The 19,777-nt window shown below is 37.6% G+C and overlaps 2 protein-coding genes across 5 annotated transcripts in view; one reads left to right on the top strand and one right to left on the bottom strand.

The window, feature by feature from the left end:
- Nucleotides 1–19,777, top strand: part of LOC137630524 (SCY1-like protein 2) — a 332,551-nt gene that overhangs the window by 151,017 nt on the left and 161,757 nt on the right. The gene's annotated exons all lie outside the window — the stretch shown is intronic.
- Nucleotides 1–19,777, bottom strand: part of wls (Wnt ligand secretion mediator) — a 64,414-nt gene that overhangs the window by 31,804 nt on the left and 12,833 nt on the right. For all 3 annotated transcript variants that reach the window (XM_068362036.1, XM_068362037.1, XM_068362038.1), the window contains exons 6-9: nt 12,129–12,256; nt 9,502–9,735; nt 8,935–9,090; nt 7,696–7,849 (exon numbers count right to left, since the gene is read on the bottom strand). In XM_068362036.1, the coding sequence (XP_068218137.1) occupies nt 7,696–7,849; nt 8,935–9,090; nt 9,502–9,735; nt 12,129–12,256 (672 nt within the window). The remainder of the gene's footprint in view (nt 1–7,695; nt 7,850–8,934; nt 9,091–9,501; nt 9,736–12,128; nt 12,257–19,777) is intronic.

The raw sequence follows: 19,777 nt of genomic DNA, 5'->3' as shown, positions 1-19,777 counted from the left end.
AGGCTCATGAGGAATGTGGCAAAATCCCCCCATCTATCGGGGATCCGAGCCTCCCTGTACTTGGACGACTGGCTTCTCAGAGCATCGTCCAGTCTTCGCTGTCTGCAGGATCTACATTGGACGTTGAGTCTGGCCAGGGAGTTGGGACTTTTGGTCAACCTAAAAGTCCCAACTGATCCCATCCCAGATTATTCTATATTTGGGGATGGAGATTCGCAGTCCAGTTTTTTTCGGGCTTTTCCGTCTGCCACCCGAATAGAACAAGCCCTGCTCGAAGTCCAACTAATGCTGAAAAGAGAACGTTTGTTCAGTCAGGAGTTGGAACAGTCTCGTAAGGACTCTCTCATCCCTGGAGCAGTTTGTCTCACTAGGGAGACTACACCTTCTGCCTCTCCGGTTCCATCTAGCCTCTCACTGGAACTAGGACAAGACGTTAGAGACGGTATCATTCCCAGTCTCCGAACCAGTAAAGGCATGCCTGAAATGGTGGGACAGCAATATCAGTCTGAGAGAGGGACTATCCCTAGCAGTCAAGAACCCAAACCACGTGTTGTTCTCAGACGCGTCGGATTTGGGTTGGGGTGCGACCCTGGACGGTCGGGAATGCTCGGGTCTGTGGACCTCAAGTCAGAAGAGCATGCACATCAACGGCAAGGAGCTATTAGCAGTCCACTTGGCCTTGATGATATTCGAAAGCTTCTTCGAAACTAAGTGGTAGAGGTCAACTCAGACAACACCACAGCTTTGGTGTACATCTCCAAGCAAGGAGGCACACACTCCTTCACGCTGCTCGAGATCGCAAGGGACCTTCTCTTATGGTCAAGAAATCGAGGCATCTCCCTGTTGACGAGATTCATCCAGGGGGACTTGAACGTCTTGGCAGACTGTCTCAGTCGGAGGGGTCAGGTGATACCCACGGAATGGACCCTCCACAAGGACGTGGGCAAGAGTCTTTGGGCTACTTGGGGTCAACCCACCATAGACCTCTTTGCCTCCTCGTTGACCAAAAGGTTACCAATCTATTGCTCTCCAGTCCTAGATACAGAAGCAATCCACATAGACGCGTTTCTACTGGATTGGTCTCTTCTGGACTTATATGCATTCCCACCATTCAAGATAGTCAACAAGGTACTGCAGAAGTTCGCCTCTCACGAAGGGACAAGGTTGGCGTTGGTTGCTACCCTCTGGCCCGCGAGAGAGTGGTTCACCGAGGTACTTCAATGGCTGGTAGACTTTCCAAGAAGTCTTCCTCTAAGGGTAGATCTGTTACGTCAGCCCCACGTAAAGAATGTCCATCAAAGCCTCCCCGCTCTTCGTCTGACTTCCTTCAGACTATCGAAAGACTCTCAAGAGCTCGAGGCTTTTCGAAGGAGGCAGCCAGTGCGATTGCAAGAGCGAGGAGAGCTTCTACCATTAGAGTATACCAGTCGAAGTGGGAAGTCTTTCGAGACTGGTGCAAGTCAGCATCTGTGTCCTCGTCCAGTACCTCTGTAGCCCAAATCGCAGATTTTCTTTTACATCTGAGAAAGGTTCGCTCCCTTTCAGCTCCCACGATTAAGGGCTACAGGAGCATGTTGGCTTCGGTCTTTCGACATAGAGGCTTAGATCTTTCCAACAATAAAGATCTCCAAGATCTCCTTAAGTCTTTCGAGACCTCTAAGGAACGTCGTTTGGCAACTCCTGGATGGAACTTAGACGTGGTCCTAAGGTTCCTCATGTCAGACAGGTTTGAGCCATTACATTCAGCCTCCCTGAAGGATCTCACCCTCAAGACACTTTTCCTAGTGTGCTTGGCTTCGGCTAAAAGGGTCAGTGAACTTCATGCCTTCAGTAAGAACATCGGCTTTTCTACAGAAAAAGCCACTTGTTCACTTCAACTTGGTTTCCTGGCCAAAAATGAACTGCCTTCTCGTCCTTGGCCTAAATCTTTTGATATTCCTTGCTTATCAGAGATCGTAGGCAACGAACTGGAAAGAGTATTATGTCCTGTTAGAGCTCTTAAGTTCTATTTAGCTAGTACTAAGTCATTACGAGGTAAATCTGAGGCATTATGGTGCTCAGTTAAGAAACCATCATTGCCTATGTCAAAGAATGCTTTGTCATATTTTATCAGATTTTTAATACGAGAGGCTCATTCTCACTTGAATGAGAAAGACCGATGTTTGCTTAAGGTTAAGACGAACGAAGTTAGAGCTATAGCAACCTCCGTGGCCTTCAAGCAAAATAAATCTCTGCAAAGTATTATGGACGCGACTTTTTGGAGAAGCAAGTCAGTGTTCGCGTCATTTTACTTAAAAGATGTCCAGACTCTTTACGAGGACTGCTACACACTGGGTCCATTCGTTGCAGAGAGTGCAGTAGTGGGTGAGGGTTCTACCACTACATTACCCTAATTCCAATATCCTTTTTAATCTGTCTCTTGAAATGTTTTTAATATTGTTTTTTGGGTTGTACGGAAGGCTAAGAAGCCTTTCGCATCCTGGTTGATTTGGCGGGTGGTCAAAGTCATTTCTTGAGAGCGCCCAGATTAGGGGTTTGATAAGGTCCTGTTGTATGGGTTGCAGCCCTTAATACTTCAGCTCCTGGGAGTCTTCCAGCATCCTAAGTGGATCGGTGGGATTCATGAGGAAGACAGACTAATAAGGCAGAGTAATCGTCTAAGTCAACTTCCTTACCAGGTACCTTTATATATTTGGGTTTTGTTATGATATAACTGTCAAAAACTCTAAGCATATACGCTGTAAACTTAATTAACTCTGGTCTCTACCCACCACCATGGGTGTGAATCAGCTATTATATATTCACCGGCTAAGTTAAATATTTAAAAATGATATTTTAATTATAAAATAAATTTTTGAATATACTAACCCGGTGAATATATAAATTAAAGGCCCCCCCCTTCCTCCCCGATAGAGACCCAGCGGGATGAGAAAAATTGGGTCTGTTTACATGTATATGCGGTATCTGGCCGATAGTTGGCGCTAGTGGGCACACCCGCAACCTTCATAGCGATCGCTCGCGAGTTTTTGTGTGTTTTTTCTGTCGAGCTGCCGGAGGCTCAGCTATTATATATTCACCGGGTAAGTATATTCAAAAATTTATTTTATAATTAAAATATCATTTTACTCTAAAAATTGAATATACAGTCCCTGTAATTAGAATTTTAAATGCAGTACTGTGCTTTCCAAGAAAAAGGTATTTTTTTTTTAAATTACATTTTGATAAATAATAGCAAATCCTTATAGTACAGTACAATACTGGTAACCAAAACAGCCTAATGTGTACTAAAGCAATGCTTTAAGGATACTGTACTTATACACTGAGCACCAAATTCAAAATGGTATGGAATGAGTGACCCAATACTCTATATGCTAAACAGAGGTGTTGCAGTATTGTCATCAGTTGGAAAGGCAAATAATTGTACTGTATATTGACAGTAGAAAAGTGTAATGGATATTTTAAGCACCGTAAAATAAATAACCTTTGTGAGACCATTTCAATAAATCTACATCGAGTATCTAGATTAGAAATAATCAGCAAAGCCTTGCATTTAAATCATATTACTTTCATTGCTATAAGTTTCTAGAAAATTTAGAATAGGATATTTAAGCTTTAGAGAATCCTCAGATTCATCAATTTGGAAAAATACACGTTTTTAACATGGGGAATCATAGGGCAAATCTAAAATCATCTAGTTGTTTTATACTATCCAAGCATAAAAATTTATTTGGTTTATTTAATGGAAAGCAATATATGGTAGATATTTAGATTAGAACAGCAAGATTTCAACTTGCAAGATTAATTTTGGCTAAAAAGAATTTGACCGTGAAGGCAGTCTTGACATTAAATAACTTTCACTTTATCTCTGGGTGCATTTCATGTTCTAATTCTGTGCTTGGTAATGCACCAGAGTGCAAAATAATAAAAAAAAAGCAACTTTTAAATGACTACACTGATATATACATACTGACTTTATGAAATCTATGAGATGGATTCCAATTATATTATACCATAAATAGAAGAAAATGTTTCCTTCAAACTCAAAGGTAATTGACAATCTATTGACAGAAATAAAAATTTATTTATATCAATTAACCATAATATAACTCTTCTGTGGAGCAACCCCAAAATTACCAACTTGTTCTGATCAAGAGTGAAGAGGTCTTTACTACACAAATCCAGACCCTTGGATGACAGTAACCATAGCATTTCATTCAACCATGTATGACTTCATAGAGGGAACACCACCTATGTGATGCCCTTCCAGTTGACAGATTTTGTTCCTTCTTTATTTCTGTATTATGCTTCCTTTCTTTTTTGTGTTGTTTCTTCTACTTATATATTTATTTCGATTTACATTAATATACACAAGTACTTCTTCCATTTGAGGATTTTGAGTAAATAATTTGCTGTGCACTTATTTTCTGTTTAAATTTTGGGGAATTTCATTAACAAACTTCACCCTGTTGCTAGGTCATTTTCTCTTGGACTTTTGCTTTTAATGATTTATTCTCAGGAATTTCATTCTTTGATTTTTTTCCAGTCAGCCTAGTGGTTGTCTTTCTCCCATAATAGCCTATACAGTAATCATAGTCATAGTAGTTGCTTGTTCATTACTGTTAGCACAGCCTTACAATGCCACTCTTATTGAAGTTACTGGTTCCTCATCAGTGAGGCTCTTTCTCTTAGAAGATATCGAAGAATATAATCATCAGTACGGCATAGTGTATTCTGAAGTGATAAAGGTTGATTTTTCACAAATGATGATGAAGATCTATGAAAGATGTGCTTGTTCCTCTTCAGTGACTTTCTGGCATAATATAGATCGAAGAAATTTTTTTAACTGTATTATGGAAGTGCCGCTTCACCTTTACCAGGCTCTACCTGCAAAATGCATCCCACAGGTAATTGAGGCAATTTTTCTTTGGGGCTGATCCTTGGATTCTCTCCTACTACTCTTACCTCCAGAACACTTTCCCTCCTGAATGTTCTATCTCGGTCTCCATTGACTCTTTAATGTATGACCACACCTCGGGGTCCAGCAAGTGCTTAGTATGTCAGTGTCTTCTGCCTAGTCATAAAAGCCATCCATTTACAATTTAGCCCTGATGTGGGATTAACCACAAAACTGTGTACTGCCCTCATAACTGAGACTTCTAGTTTATGAGGATTGACTTCTAATCTTTTTGTGTTCACTTCACAAACATTCTCTTGCACTACAAGGGAAGGGGTTTCATCCCCCCTTTACCACTTATGCACCTCATGTTTAATTGTGTCACAATGTACAGTGTCATCTTCCTTTCCCCTTCATAGCTTACATCTCGTGTATAATAGAAAGAGGCATATGGGTAGCGTCATCCTGAGGTCCAAACATGCATATCATTGTCCTCTTCAATCTTGGTCTGAATAAGCTAGTGCAACTGGGATTGCATTATGGAAATTAGGTATCCTATAATTATTGGGGTTGAAGGAAAACACGTTTGTATTATTAAAATGCTGAGGTTTCGGGATTAAAGCAAGTTATTGGATTTATAAAATAAGAGGCATGGTGCATAAAAAAAATTGTGAATACAGGTCCACCATAATTTCAGTATCCATTTCCTACATCAAATTGACAATGCATCAGCTCACCTATGTCAACTGTATATATGTGTAAAAGATGCCAGGAGTCTAATCTACAGTGACTTACTCAAAACAGTGCTTGCCTAAACAAGCACCCATTTATTACAACAACAACACAATGTTGCACACAGAAACACAAAAGGCTACTTGCACAAACAATAAAGGCCTTTTCTAAATTAAACTCTGGCAAACCTATATAAAAAAAAGAAACTTTAATGATAAGATTTATTTCTATACTCACCTGACATTCATAATTGTTCCCTCTCAAAGCCTGGTTTAATACCAATGTTTACCATAAACTAAAAATTTCCCATTTTCTTTCTTTAGGACAGTATTGAAACAATCTGGTGGCTAATGGCAATAGCCTCAGCTTGGGTACAGTGCAGATGCTTTGTCTTTTCATTCTTGAAGTTGAATCTAAATCCCTACACTTTTGACATCACTAGTGAGTGGAGAGGAGGGTTCATTTATAATATGATCATCAAATGAGTTTAGAAATCAATTTAATGATTAAAATGACAGTATATTTATTTTTGTGAAACTCCCCTGATGTTCATAATTCTGACTCCCAATCTCTGATGGAGTGAAGTGGAGGAAAGAAATAGAAATGTCAAGCCCTAAAAGGATAATCTTATATAGAACCTGAGACTCACGTCTTAGCTTAGTACCATGGTAATCAATCATTTCCAAACAAAGTGCGTAATAATTTGAGCCTTTAGATTGTGTTCCAAAACACAACCCCACAATCAAAGTATATGCTTTTCTATACTACCTAACATCTTGTATTTTCAAAAGAAAATACTAACACTATAACTTTAATTTAAAGATTACACAATTAAAAGAAAAATATCATTACACTACATCCACTGCTGCTACTATAGCACCTAAAGCCCCGGCAATCTTCATAAGTAAACTTTTTCTCCATAATGCATAGTAAAAACGGTCTTGGTATCCCATTGACCTGTCGTTGACTCTTTCCAAAGAAAGATTCTTACAGAAATTATAAGACATGACACACACACACACACACACACACACACACACACACACACACACACACACACACACACACACACACACACACACTCTCTCTCTCTCTCTCTCTCTCTCTCTCTCTCTCTCTCTCTCTCTCTCTCTCTCTCTCTCTCTCTCTCTCTTTTTTTTTTTGGGGGGGGGGACAAACCAAATAAATAAATTAAATAAAATCAATCCTCCACAGCAGTAGATGAAAAAAGACAGAAATCTTTTTAGTTCATTTCTTGCAACGAAAACGATATCTCTCCCACTGGGAGAACAGCCACTCCTTACAGTACTCGCGTGGTGAATCCATTGAGCAGGATGCGGATCAACATCTACCAAACTCATGAAGGTGCCACAGGGACCTCCATCATGGCCGGTGCATGAACACATATTTGGTTTAATTGCCATAATGCAGTCATTCCTAACTCACAGGTAATGACAATACGCAAGTGACAGTGAATAAGGAAAAACACACAAGGTACAAGTACTAAGCACTAAGCACTATAAGGGTATGAGGATGTGATCTTAGAGAAAGGAAGGGATACATTCTATTAATTTAACGACTAGGAGTGTAGTGAAGAGCGTCGTGTGAAGGCGCCTAGCACCGTCTTGCAACTGTATTGTGATGCAATCAAATCCCTTTTTATTTTGATTGTCTGGTCGTAGAAGATGAGACTAGGAGTAACAAATTAAAAAAAATCGGGTTTGTATCCGCGTAGGAATAAACCACAATTCAGAGGTTAAAAATACTAACTACTGAAAGTGAGGGCAACAAGAGAACTGAAAGCTCAAAGTAACTGCGGTGTACCCTACCCATTACATGCCGGATTATCTCAATACTGTACTAGAGGCCCTACGCCCATTTCATTCACAAAACAGGAAACTTTTATTATTTAAGTAAATGTCTGTATTAGACCAGGCTTTGAGGGAGCAGCATTAGGAATATCAGGGGTTTCATAGAAATAATACATGTGGAAGAACTCCAGTAAAGAAACTATTTAATGGTTACTCTATTAACATTCTAAGCATAAGTAAAACATTCTCATTACTTACTTTGATCCTTTGGCCAACGCTTGTGTGATGGTGCATAAAGGCAAATAAGGGCAAATGTGTAGATGTTCCACATTCCATAAACACCAGTAAAGAATGCACTTGTGTACTCTAACTTGATGTTCTCATCTACTGTCCACTGTCCTCCTTCAGAAACCTGGTACGCAAGATATAAGGAGATTCAGTTATTTTCATTTCGGAATGAGGATATAGTTTAAAACTAAATCTTACATGTTATTCAGAAATGAATTTGGTAGAATTGGTGTACAGTACTATCGAATCTAGTTTTACAACTGGGCTTTTTGTAAGTAAAACCATTCAGATTTCCAACATATTACAACTCCTATTACTCACAGCACAATGAATAAGAAAATAACACATACTACAACAAAATACTTCTAAATGCTTTTCATAATATCTTCAAATGATAATTTTTGTTATGTTGCTTTTAACCAAATGACTAGCAACCTTTTCTTACCTTACTTGAATCCACATTTTAGTAATAATTATTTTGCACGTGACAAAGAACCCAACTAATAACAAATGTTTTACTGCTACTGCCAACTATGAAGTACAGTACACTTCCCATTACAGTACTACTGTATAACAATATTATAAAGTTGGTGAGTGAAATATATTAGTCACCTTTCTGTACTATCAAAATCTGATTAAACTATTCATTAATGATAATACACATAGAGCTTGACCAATGTAAGTATTCTTCATTGTGAAATGAGACGATAGCCAATATAATGTAGATGTGAAAATTAAGGAAGTTGGACTGTTATGGAGGGAAGAGAGACCAGAGGGAGGATGTAAAAGTAGAAGTCGGAGAATAATACAACTTGGAACCAAGACTATGCCTCAAACTACCTTTACCACTGCATAAAGTCGCCACAAAGATTCCGGGCAAAGTAAGCCCTACCCTCTGAAGAAGTCGTAGCCAATCACGTGTGTCTCACGTTAGTAGTGATCACAATACATCCCCTTACAAATTCCAAACTATACTAACTTATAATCACTTCATGGGATGTGTTGTGACTGCTGTTAATGCGGGAGACAACATATTTGACTATGACATCATCAGAGGGGGGAGTTTATTTTGGCCGGAATATCTGTGGCGACTATAGTGGGCTTTGCATTTCACACTGTATGCAGTATCATCACTTCCATGACATAATGAATAACTGAAGTTAAAAATTGGCATATAATAAACTTGTAAAATTACAATGGCTGTCCTACCTGTCCCAATATAAATCCAATGACAGTCATGGCAGCACAGAGCAGAGTTGCCAACATGAGAACTTTAAACCTGTAGATGATTCCTTCATAATGTAAACGACGAGCTGATGACATAGCAGGAAGAGATTGCCTCTTAGTGCTGATGTTCATGAAAACCTAGAATTAACAAAAGCATTTTCTGTAATATCTTTACACTCCAATTGTTAATGGTAGGAAAATTTATACGAATACTTTCTAGCACAAAACAATTTTGGGGAATTTTTTCATATCAAAATTAGTCATTCATATTAAAATAATAAATAATTAGTACCCTACGGAACAAAATATTTTTGTTTCTTTAAAAAAAATTATTGAGATTTTTTGATCAGCTAGAATGGAGATTACAGTCTTTAGTATAACTAACAACTTATACATTCCATATTTAGTACTGTATACTGTAGCATAAAAGTAAGAAATATAATGACGACTAGAATACAATTGACATACTCGGTCATTAATATTTCAGTTTTAATGTATTCAATACTAAATTCAAAAGTGAAACACAATGGTGACTACCACACCACTCACCTTCCAGATCATGTATGATAAGAAGCAGAAATAAAGGCCAGCACATATTCCTGCCAGGATGATAAATGCCAGTGCCAAATTTGTTCCTGTTTCAGTTACCCAGATAGAGTAAAACGGATTGTGTAGCTGCACACCACGTTCGCACATATCAAAGATGAACAAGCACATGCAACCTCCTAACACGGCGCTCAGGTGCCGCCAGTACACTTTCAGTTTATTCCGCTCAATATCATCCTGAAAAGGAAATATTGATAGAATGCAAGATACAAATTGCCTGAAGAACAAAACATGATATTCGTTGCCCAATTTGGAGACCTTCCTATCAGCCCTCACTTGCTTCATCCAGTTGGTTGTTATCAATCAGTTGGTTTTAGCTTTTATTTTTCTCATAACTTTTGTTTTATATCAATAAAAATATATCAGCAATGACCACTAAATGACACTTGATAAAATCTTTGGACTAGAGATAATGAAACTTAACTCACTCAAGCTAAAAAAATTTTTTTTTTTTCAATTATAAATAAGATAGAGATACATGCTCAAGTGTTTCTAGAATCATACAGACATCCAAACTAGATAACTTACACAGGTGCAAGAACATAAGTTCAGAAAACCAACATCTACTTACAATAGCTGTATCAACTGCTATCAAGAATCAATACAGAATTTGAGCAAAGAAAATTGCGAGGTCTTCACTACAGTTCACAACTATTGACCTTAGTCACAATCAAGTAAACTGATATATGAAGACAGAAACACAAGATTGATTAACTTACCGCAATCTGGCATGGACATCCAAAAATGAAACAAAAAAGAATAAGAGGAGATTAAAATCATGAAACCTAACAGAGATACTAATGATATATTACAGGACAAAATGTCATTGGGATATAAAGAATTTTAATGTGACAAAGTTAGAAAGCAATAAACATATGTAAGCCTAATGAAGGCTAGCTACTACACATTAAAACAGAATAATACGGCCATAGTAATCGGAAGCGTTATAGCATAAAATATAAATTATTTTAATGATAATCTCACAATTTCCTGCAGCTTTGGTCTTATTTGAAATAAAATTTTAATTATAGAACAATAAAATATAACTTAAATATGTAAATCTTCCATCAGCATGACTGATTGCAAGTCAGTATAGCATGCTCTCATTTCTTGTAATAGCAATGTCTTTTGAAATTTGTGATTAGTTTATATTTACTTGAGTTACTACTATACATAACAAAAAATCTTACTTGCATTGTTTTTATACTTAAAAAAAAAATTTGCTTGTGTTGCTTTTATATTTTCCAACAAATTTTACATTTGTTGCTTTTAAACTTTCGAACAACTTTGGCTTATGTTGTTTTATACTGCCCTACAAATTTCACTTGTGTTGTTTCATACCTCCTAACAAATTCCACTTGTGTTGTTTCATATACCTCCCAACAAATTTCACTTATGTTGCTTGCATACACATGAATTTTTATTTATGTTCCTTTTATACTTTCCAAAAGATTGTCATTTTTTAACCCCAAATAAATTTTTCCACCATCCTTTTCTTATAGTCTAAAGTAATTATATTTTATACAAATGAATACAGTCCTCTAAAAAAGTATAGTTTGATTCCATTAAATGCTTACTTTAAAGTTAAAATAAACTTAGAAACAGACATCTGAGCATTACGATCGTTCGTTTGTCATGCTCTAGTTGTGTTCCCTTTAGTTTATGCTTATATTAAAAGAAAGAATTAAGTGTCTACTTATAACATAAGCATAAACTAAAGGGAACACTCCTAGAGCATGACAAATGAAGGATCGCAATGCTCATGACTTGTGAAGTAAGCTATTTTATTTCAATTATTAATACTGTTAAGCAACACTGTACACTTTAGTTTTATTTACTGGTCTTCATTCTGATATTAGGTGTTAGCAAAATGTAATTTGGTTTATGTTCTTCTGATCAGTTTCCTATGACAACAGAATAAAGGAATACAGTAGATTATGAGGAAACTAGGTCAATCATTACGCCTAGATGGTTCTACTGTAGACCTCATAGCTTTCTAAATTATGCTTCTTCCTCAAGATGTATATTTGGGTTTCTTCCAGTCTTCAAATGATCTGCTTGAAGATGTACACATTATGATGGTAATGTGGTTAGTAAAACAAAGCATAGCCTGACTTCCCTTAAATTTTTTGGGTACTTTGGTGATTCAGAATAATTATGGAATCCTTAATTATAAAGACACTACTTATCATCAGTAAATGCCTTGCAAGATATGTCATTCAAGGAAGTTATTCCTTACAGTATAATTTGCATGACAAAGTTTAGATGCTACTAAAGGACTTCTGCGTAGTCCTTCAGCCCCCATTCAACTACTCTTCCTTAACTTTAACTTGTCAGTTTCAATTCTCATTTTAGAACAAATCCTTGTAGAGAGCCCAATGAGTGTCTCAAGCTAAAAAAATTAATGTCTTGTTGAATTAACTATTTTATGATAAATTACCTGTTAGTTATATTTGGGGGCAAGCATTTTATGGACCGTAGAGAAGTGGGCTATTTTTGCGTATCTCATCTTTTATGGAATATCACCAACAAACAAAAACAGTAAACATACGAGTAATGACATCACTTACCATGAGATGTTCCCCAGCAAATATGAGCCAGAAAGACAATAATGAAGCATAAAACAAGCCTTGTCGAATGTCACTTAAGACAGTCATCCAGGGGCAGTCGAAAAATAGTGTAAAGTATTCCAAGGGACCTGCAGAAAATACAAAAAACCTATGAGCAACATTTCAAACTATATAACTTAAAATTTTATATTTTGTATCAACAGACAAAAAGTAATAAATCTTGAATTCTTGATAAATATATGAAAAACGTCACCAAGTAAACATTCTTAACTGACCCAAGGGGTTGGATTCTATCTGTTATACGAATTATTATGCATACACATATGCAGTACAGTATATACAAATGCTGTACTGTATTCATGGAGCACACAACCTATGTTAATAAATAAATATCATTTAACAAGTTTCAACTCCTTTAACCTTGATATTTTTACTGTTCAATTGTTGCTCGGTTTATGAGTTGAATTTGTTTTAGGAATGAGCTAGCAAACCAAAATGATATTCATAAACTAAAACAATTTATCACATAAGAAATAAGAGGAAATTCACTTAACGTCTTCTGCACGTCCATAAATATGCATCTACATAGCTCTCTAGCATGGGATTCCTCCTCTAAATCTGACAATCATACTACCCAAGATGAAAGTTTTGGGCTTTTCATCCGAGGTGTGGCAGATTTAGAGGAAGTAGGTGGTACCTTTTTGACGAATGGCACTGAATCTAAAGTATGAGGCATGGTAATAGCCTTGGGAGGTAATTTAGCAATAGGATGCTTTACATTCCCTGGTCTAGATGGTGGTGTAATTTTTTCTGTATGTCCTGCATCCTTAAATTGTAAGGCCTTGGCATAACTTTTGGTTTTTCTTAGAGGTTCTTTAGCATATCCTACACTGATATGCTCTGCATCTGACTTCTGAATTGCAGCTTCTTCTATTTCATACTGGGGCCATTTCTTATTAGTAGCTTATGATTCTGGCTACAATAAGTGCACTTTGAAATAGAAGTGCAGGGTCCATGCTTAGGACCAGAGTAATTTTGGCAGATCCTTTCATTTTTGCATATTCTTGATGGATATCCACATTTATAGCAATTATAGCACTGTAAAGGTTTCTGTTTATAGACACAAACTGGAATCCTCTATTTTCAATGTATACAAGAGAGGGTACGTCATGGTTCTGAAATGTTAAAATAATCATAGTGATTCTTGGAATCTTATGAACCTTCCATATCTCTCTAGGGCACTTGTCTAATATTTTTTCTTCAATTAATTCATTAAAAATAACCCCTCTACCATAACGAGATTCAAATGTGGCTAGATAGCTAACATCAAATTTTCTTCTACCTTTATATTATTTAGCATAATAGACTGTTCTAGATTTGGCATGAATTAAAATGGACTTCTTCCCAAATCTAGAAATGTCTCCACACTCTATAATGCCTATTTTTTGTTGCATTAATTTACTAAATTTAAAATATTTGTATTTTTCTGCTTTAATGTTGCTATAATCCACATTGGTGATTTATGCATTCTTTCTCTTATTAAGTTTATTTTCAAGTCCATAAGACTCCTTTTGATGTCAGTCACTAGGGTAATATATGTCCAGTTTTTTAGCAGTAGTATAGCATAGTGCTCCAGTAATCTCGCTGTTATCAATTTTAATTTTTGAGACTTCATAGACTGCTTTAAAAGCCTCCTCGTGATTATCAAAACAGATCCATGCTTCCCATTTTTCACCTTCCCTAAAATTCATACTTATTTCAGTGATCTTACTATAAGTTTTAAAAGCCATCCACAATGCTTCATAATGACACCTTATTGGAAAAATATATATATGAATGCCTCTTAATTTCTGAATATTGGAGTGGTCTTTTTTGTTTTTAAGTCAGCAACAGAATTACCAGAGGTCGTCAATAGTGCAGAAGGGGGGGGGGGGGGGGGGGCGGGGTTCAGCCTATTTTGGGGAGGGGGAAGTCGTCGTCAGCAGGATCCATACCAAAGGGCCGTGTTTAGTTTGTTTTTGTTGTTGGTTGGTTTACCTCCTTGAGAAAATTAAGAAAGTATCATACCTTGAAAAGGAAATTTGCATTCTCCACTATAGGCACAACAAGAGTATACTTCTCAGATGGTTCACTCCATACCCTACTCGAAGAATAGCACCAAAACAGATATAGAGGCACAGGAGTAAGCTAAACCCACCTGTTAGAACTGAGATCAAGAAAATATGGAATCATCCTCCCCATATCTGTAATCATGGGCTTCTGACCAGAAGACAAGAGTCCCACCTCAAGGATTTGACCCCCCCAGATTCCGATGACCCAACCCTTGAGAATAGTTCCGCTAAAAAGGTCCAAACCATCTTCGGGATGGCAGAGATCATCCAATACTCTCACAGATAGCTTTGCATGCAAATACCTCCCAACTGTGATCACTTCTCCCATCTAACATAACAGGCAGTGATAACGAATGTGGAAATATCCACGCCATTTAAATAAAATAAAAATAAATAAAATAAAAATAAATAAAATAGCAAATATAATAAAAAATATATATATGCATACATACATAAATATATATATAGTATATATAAATTCTGCACTAGAGGCCACGAACTTCACTAGAGACTCAGGGATGACTGTAAACAGTCATGCCCCCCTACAAAGTGCAAAGAGGGAGTGTGAATCCACAGCTGCGTTCACCATAAACCGGTTGCAATGTCCACCTCCCTAAAGTAAACATGAACTTTTTGCTTCTATTACATTACTAGAATTTATTCACTTCCTCAAGAAGAAAAAGAAAATTATAAAGTTTTGTAAGGAGCCCTCTGTACATGTGTACTTAACAACTGCCGAAACAAAAGTGAGGAATTTCAGACTGGAAAGCGGGTGGGTTGGATAACCACTTGTTATCTAACTTTGATGACTAATTCCAGCTCAAGCTAAAATAATCTCCCTAATTAAAGTGGTTTGTGTGATGTATAACTATGCCTGGTTCATCAACCAACCCATTAATGTAGCGATAAAGGTGGGAAAGGTTTGTATGATGTGTAAGAACTAATTACTCATTCAGTCATATTTATAGTACTTGAAAAATAAGTTTTATAAAACTTTGCTAGATTTAAAATAATTTTCCCAACATTTTGGCTTAATACTGATATTAGCTAAAAGTGTTAAGTTCTGGTTTACTCTTTCACACGCAAATGCGGCTAAAGCTTTGTTTAATACACTACATTATAACATAGTTTTTGCTTTTCAAGACAATAAACTTTAGTACTAACTTCACCTTGTTTTTATACAATAGAAAAGTCTGAGATCATTTACCAATGGAAACCAGGGGCTAAACAGGAATCTGTCCCTTGACACTAGATTTTTTATATTTGATCACACACAGGTGCTTCCAAACAGTTGCCTTCATTACATCCAATATGATAAACATGATCTCATTTAATACTAATGAATTTAATTCATATAATTTAAATTCTAACCATAAATAATTGCATTACAGTGAACTCAACACACAAGCTAGTACGAAAAGATATTTTTGGATAATTGGATCATATTTTACAGTGGAAATGTCATTCTAAAGTTTAACAAATATCTATTATATACACTTTAAACCCTTACGCTTGCAAAAGCATTCCCACATTATATTTAACCCTTTTACCCCCAAAGGACGTACTGGTACGTTTCACAAAAGCCATCCCTTTACCCCCATGGACGTACTGGTACGTCCATGCAAAAAAATGCTATAAAAAAAAAATTTCACATTTTTGATAATTTTTTGAGAAAATTCAGGCATTTTCCAAGAGAATGAGACCAACCTGACCTCTCTATGACAAAAATTAAGGCTTTTAGAGCAATTTAAAAAAAATATACAGCAAAATGTGCTGGAAAAAAAATGACCAAATAGCCTGGGGGTAAAAGGGTTAAGGTGTTACAGTACTTATGATTTTAATTTCGTCTGAGACTACTAATTCAGATAATCCAATTCAAATGAGGTGAAAATAGGATTGAAATAAAGTAAGAGAGGCTGGATGGCTGAATAGGAAACGACCGAAAGGAATAGATGGACAACTAAAATTCAGAGAGCAAAGTAGTGGAAAGTAGCAGGAACTAAAGGCGCAAAGAACTTTTAGGTACCCAAATAACATTATCTCCAAAGGGGACAAGACACTTAAGCATTCCCATGAAATACATTAAGGCAAAGTTTTGCCAATTATAAATATGAAAACATTTTAGAATTTCTGATACCAAATATCTAGCGAGAGAGGGTGTGGCTTTATTGCTGAGTGAATGGATGACAGGTAAAGTAGTGGAATGGAAGGAGATATCATCTAGGTTAATGTGGGTAAGGGTTAGGTTGGGTAGGGAATGTTGGGCGTTTGTCAGTGCGTATGGGCCAGGTAGTGAAAAAAGTGAAGGAGAGCGGAATGAGTTCTGGAATGAATTAACTAGGTGTGTAGAAGGACTGGGTAGAAGGAATTATGTAGTTGTTATGGGTGACTTAAATGCTAGAGTGGGCGCTGGAGAGGTAGAAGGTGTCATTGGAAAGTATGGCGTACCAGGTGAAAATGAGAGTGGTGAGAGACTGGTAGATATGTGTGTTGAACAAGAGATGGTAATAAGTGCTAGCTTTTTTAAAAAGAAAGATAAAAATAAGTATACATGGGTAAGAGTGGCAAATGGAAGAGTAGTAGAAAGGGCATTAATGGATTATGTGTTGATAACGAAAAGAATGTTTGGAAGATTGAAAGACGTGCACGTGTTTAGGGGTATGGCTAACGGTATGTCTGATCATTTTTTGGTGGAAGGAAAATTAGTTGTAGCAAAAGAGTGGGGGAATAGAGTAGGTGGATGTAAAAGGGAGCTAGTGAGGGTTGAAGAGCTAATAAAACCGGGGGTAAAAAGTAAATATCAGGAAAGGTTGAAAATGGCATATGACGAGGTGAGAGTAAGAGAAACTGGTAATTTAGAGGAGGAGTGGAAGTTAGCAAAAGAAAATTTTGTTGGGATTGCAAGTGATGTATGTGGCAAGAAGGTCGTAGGAGGCAGCATGAGGAAGGGCAGTGAATGGTGGAATGAAGGAGTGAAGGTAAAAGTGGAAGAGAAAAAGAGGGCTTTTGAAGAATGGCTGCAGAGTAATAGTATAGAGAAGTATGTAAAATATAGAGAGAAAAAGGTGGAAGTAAAGCGCAAGGTACGTGAGGCAAAGAGGGCAGCTGACCTGAGGTGGGGTCAGGGACTGGGTCAGTCATATGAAGAGAATAAGAAGAAGTTTTGGAAAGAAGTGAAGAGAGTAAGGAAGGCCGGCGCAAGAATTGAAGAGACAGTGAAAGATGGAAATGGAAGGTTGTTAAAAGGAGAGGAGGCAAGGAAAAGGTGGGCGGAATATTTTGAAAGTTTGCTGAATGTTGAGGATGATAGGGAGGCAGATATAATTGCTGTTCCAGGTGTTGAGGTGCCAGTGATGGGAGATGAGAATGAGAGAGAGATTACAATAGAGGAAGTGAGGAGAGCACTAGATGAAATGAGAGTAGGAAAAGCATCTGGTATGGATGGTGTGAAAGCTGAGATGTTGAAGGAAGGGGGTGTGACTGTACTTGAATGGTTGGTGAGATTGTTTAATGTGTGTTTTGTGTTGTCAATGGTACCAGTAGATTGGGTCTGTGCATGTATTGTACCACTATATAAGGGTAAGGGAGATGTGCATGAGTGTTGTAATTCAAGAGGTATTAGTTTGTTGAGTGTAGTTGGAAAAGTGTATGGTAGAGTACTGATTAATAGGATTAAGGATAAAACAGAAAATGCAATCTTGGAAGTACAGGGTGGTTTTAGAAGAGGTAGGGGTTGTATGAATCAGATTTTTACAGTTAGGCAGATATGCGAGAAATATTTAGCAAAAGGTAAGGAGGTGTATGTTGCGTTTATGGATCTGGAGAAAGCATATGATAGAGTTGATAGGGAAGCAATGTGGAATGTGATGAGGTTATATGGAGTTGGTGGAAGGTTGTTGCAAGCAGTGAAAAGTTTCTACAAAGGTAGTAAAGCATGTGTTAGAATAGAAAATGAAGTGAGCGATTGGTTTCCGGTGAGAGTGGGGCTGAGACAGGGATGTGTGATGTCGCCGTGGTTGTTTAACTTGTATGTTGATGGAGTGGTGAGAGAGGTGAATGCTCGAGTGCTTGGACGAGGATTAAAACTGGTAGGCGAGAATGATCATGCATGGGAGGTAAATCAGTTGTTGTTTGCGGATGATACGGTACTGGTAGCAGACACAGAAGAGAAGCTTGACCGACTAGTGACAGAATTTGGAAGGGTGTGTGAGAGAAGGAAGTTGAGAGTTAATGTGGGTAAGAGTAAGGTTATGAGATGTACGAGAAGTGAAGGTGGTGCAAGGTTGAATGTCATGTTGAATGGAGAGTTACTTGAGGAGGTGGATCAGTTTAAGTACTTGGGGTCTGTTGTTGCAGCAAAGGGTGGAGTGGAAGCAGATGTACGTCAGAGAGTCAATGAAGGTTGCAAAGTGTTGGGGGCAGTTAAGGGAGTAGTAAAAAATAGAGGGTTGGGCATGAATGTAAAGAGAGTTCTATATGAGAAAGTGATTGTACCAACTGTGATGTATGGATCGGAGTTGTGGGGAATGAAAGTGATGGAGAGACAGAAATTGAATGTGTTTGAGATGAAGTGTCTGAGGAGTATGGCTGGTGTATCTCGAGTTGATAGGGTTAGGAACGAAGTGGTGAGGGAGAGAACGGGTGTAAGAAATGAGTTAGCGGCTAGAGTGGATATGAATGTGTTGAGGTGGTTTGGCCATGTTGAGAGAATGGAAAATGGCTGTCTGCTAAAGAAGGTGATGAATGCAAGAGTTGATGGGAGAAGTACAAGAGGAAGGCCAAGGTTTGGGTGGATGGATGGTGTGAAGAAAGCTCTGGGTGATAGGAGGATAGATGTGAGAGAGGCAAGAGAGCGTGCTAGAAATAGGAATGAATGGCGAGCAATTGTGACGCAGTTCCGGTAGGCCCTACTGCTTCCTCCGGTGCCTTAGATGACCGCGGAGGTAGCAGCAGTAGGGGACTCAGCAGTATGAAGCTTCATCTGTGGTGGAAATGTGGGAGGTTGGGCTGTGGCACCCTAGCAGTACCAGCTGAACTCGGCTGAGTCCCTGGTTAGGCGGGAGGAACGTAGAGAGTAGAGGTCCCCTTTTTTGTTTTTGTTTCTTGTTGATGTCGGCTACCCCCCAAAATTGGGGGATGTGCCTTTGGTATATGTATGTAAATATCTAGCAACTTAACTTATCAATACAAAGCCTGTGGTATCACAATTAGATAAAGTCTAAAGCTAAAGCATAACCCAACTTCTTGACTGAGCAAAATGCAGCCAAGTAAACCATATCAAAAAAATGAGTTTGCATATTTCTACTTTAAACTATAACAGGTCATGCCAGATGACAGAATAACGAAAGGAGAAAAATAAAAATCCCTAAGAAAACACACTGAAAAGTACACAAGACATGAGATCCAGATTAGCATGAAAAAGCCAATAACTATTAACTTACTGTATACTGTATGTCATGCCACAACAATCTATTTTTGGCAATATTTTACTAACGGTATACTTAAGCATTCTGGGTGAAGGTCAGAATACTGCTGTGA

The sequence above is a fragment of the Palaemon carinicauda genome, chromosome 38 (genome assembly GCF_036898095.1).
Source record: "Palaemon carinicauda isolate YSFRI2023 chromosome 38, ASM3689809v2, whole genome shotgun sequence".
NCBI lineage: Eukaryota > Metazoa > Arthropoda > Malacostraca > Decapoda > Palaemonidae > Palaemon > Palaemon carinicauda.
Note: the sequence above shows the minus strand (reverse complement) of the source record. Positions and strands in the feature narration are given on the sequence as shown.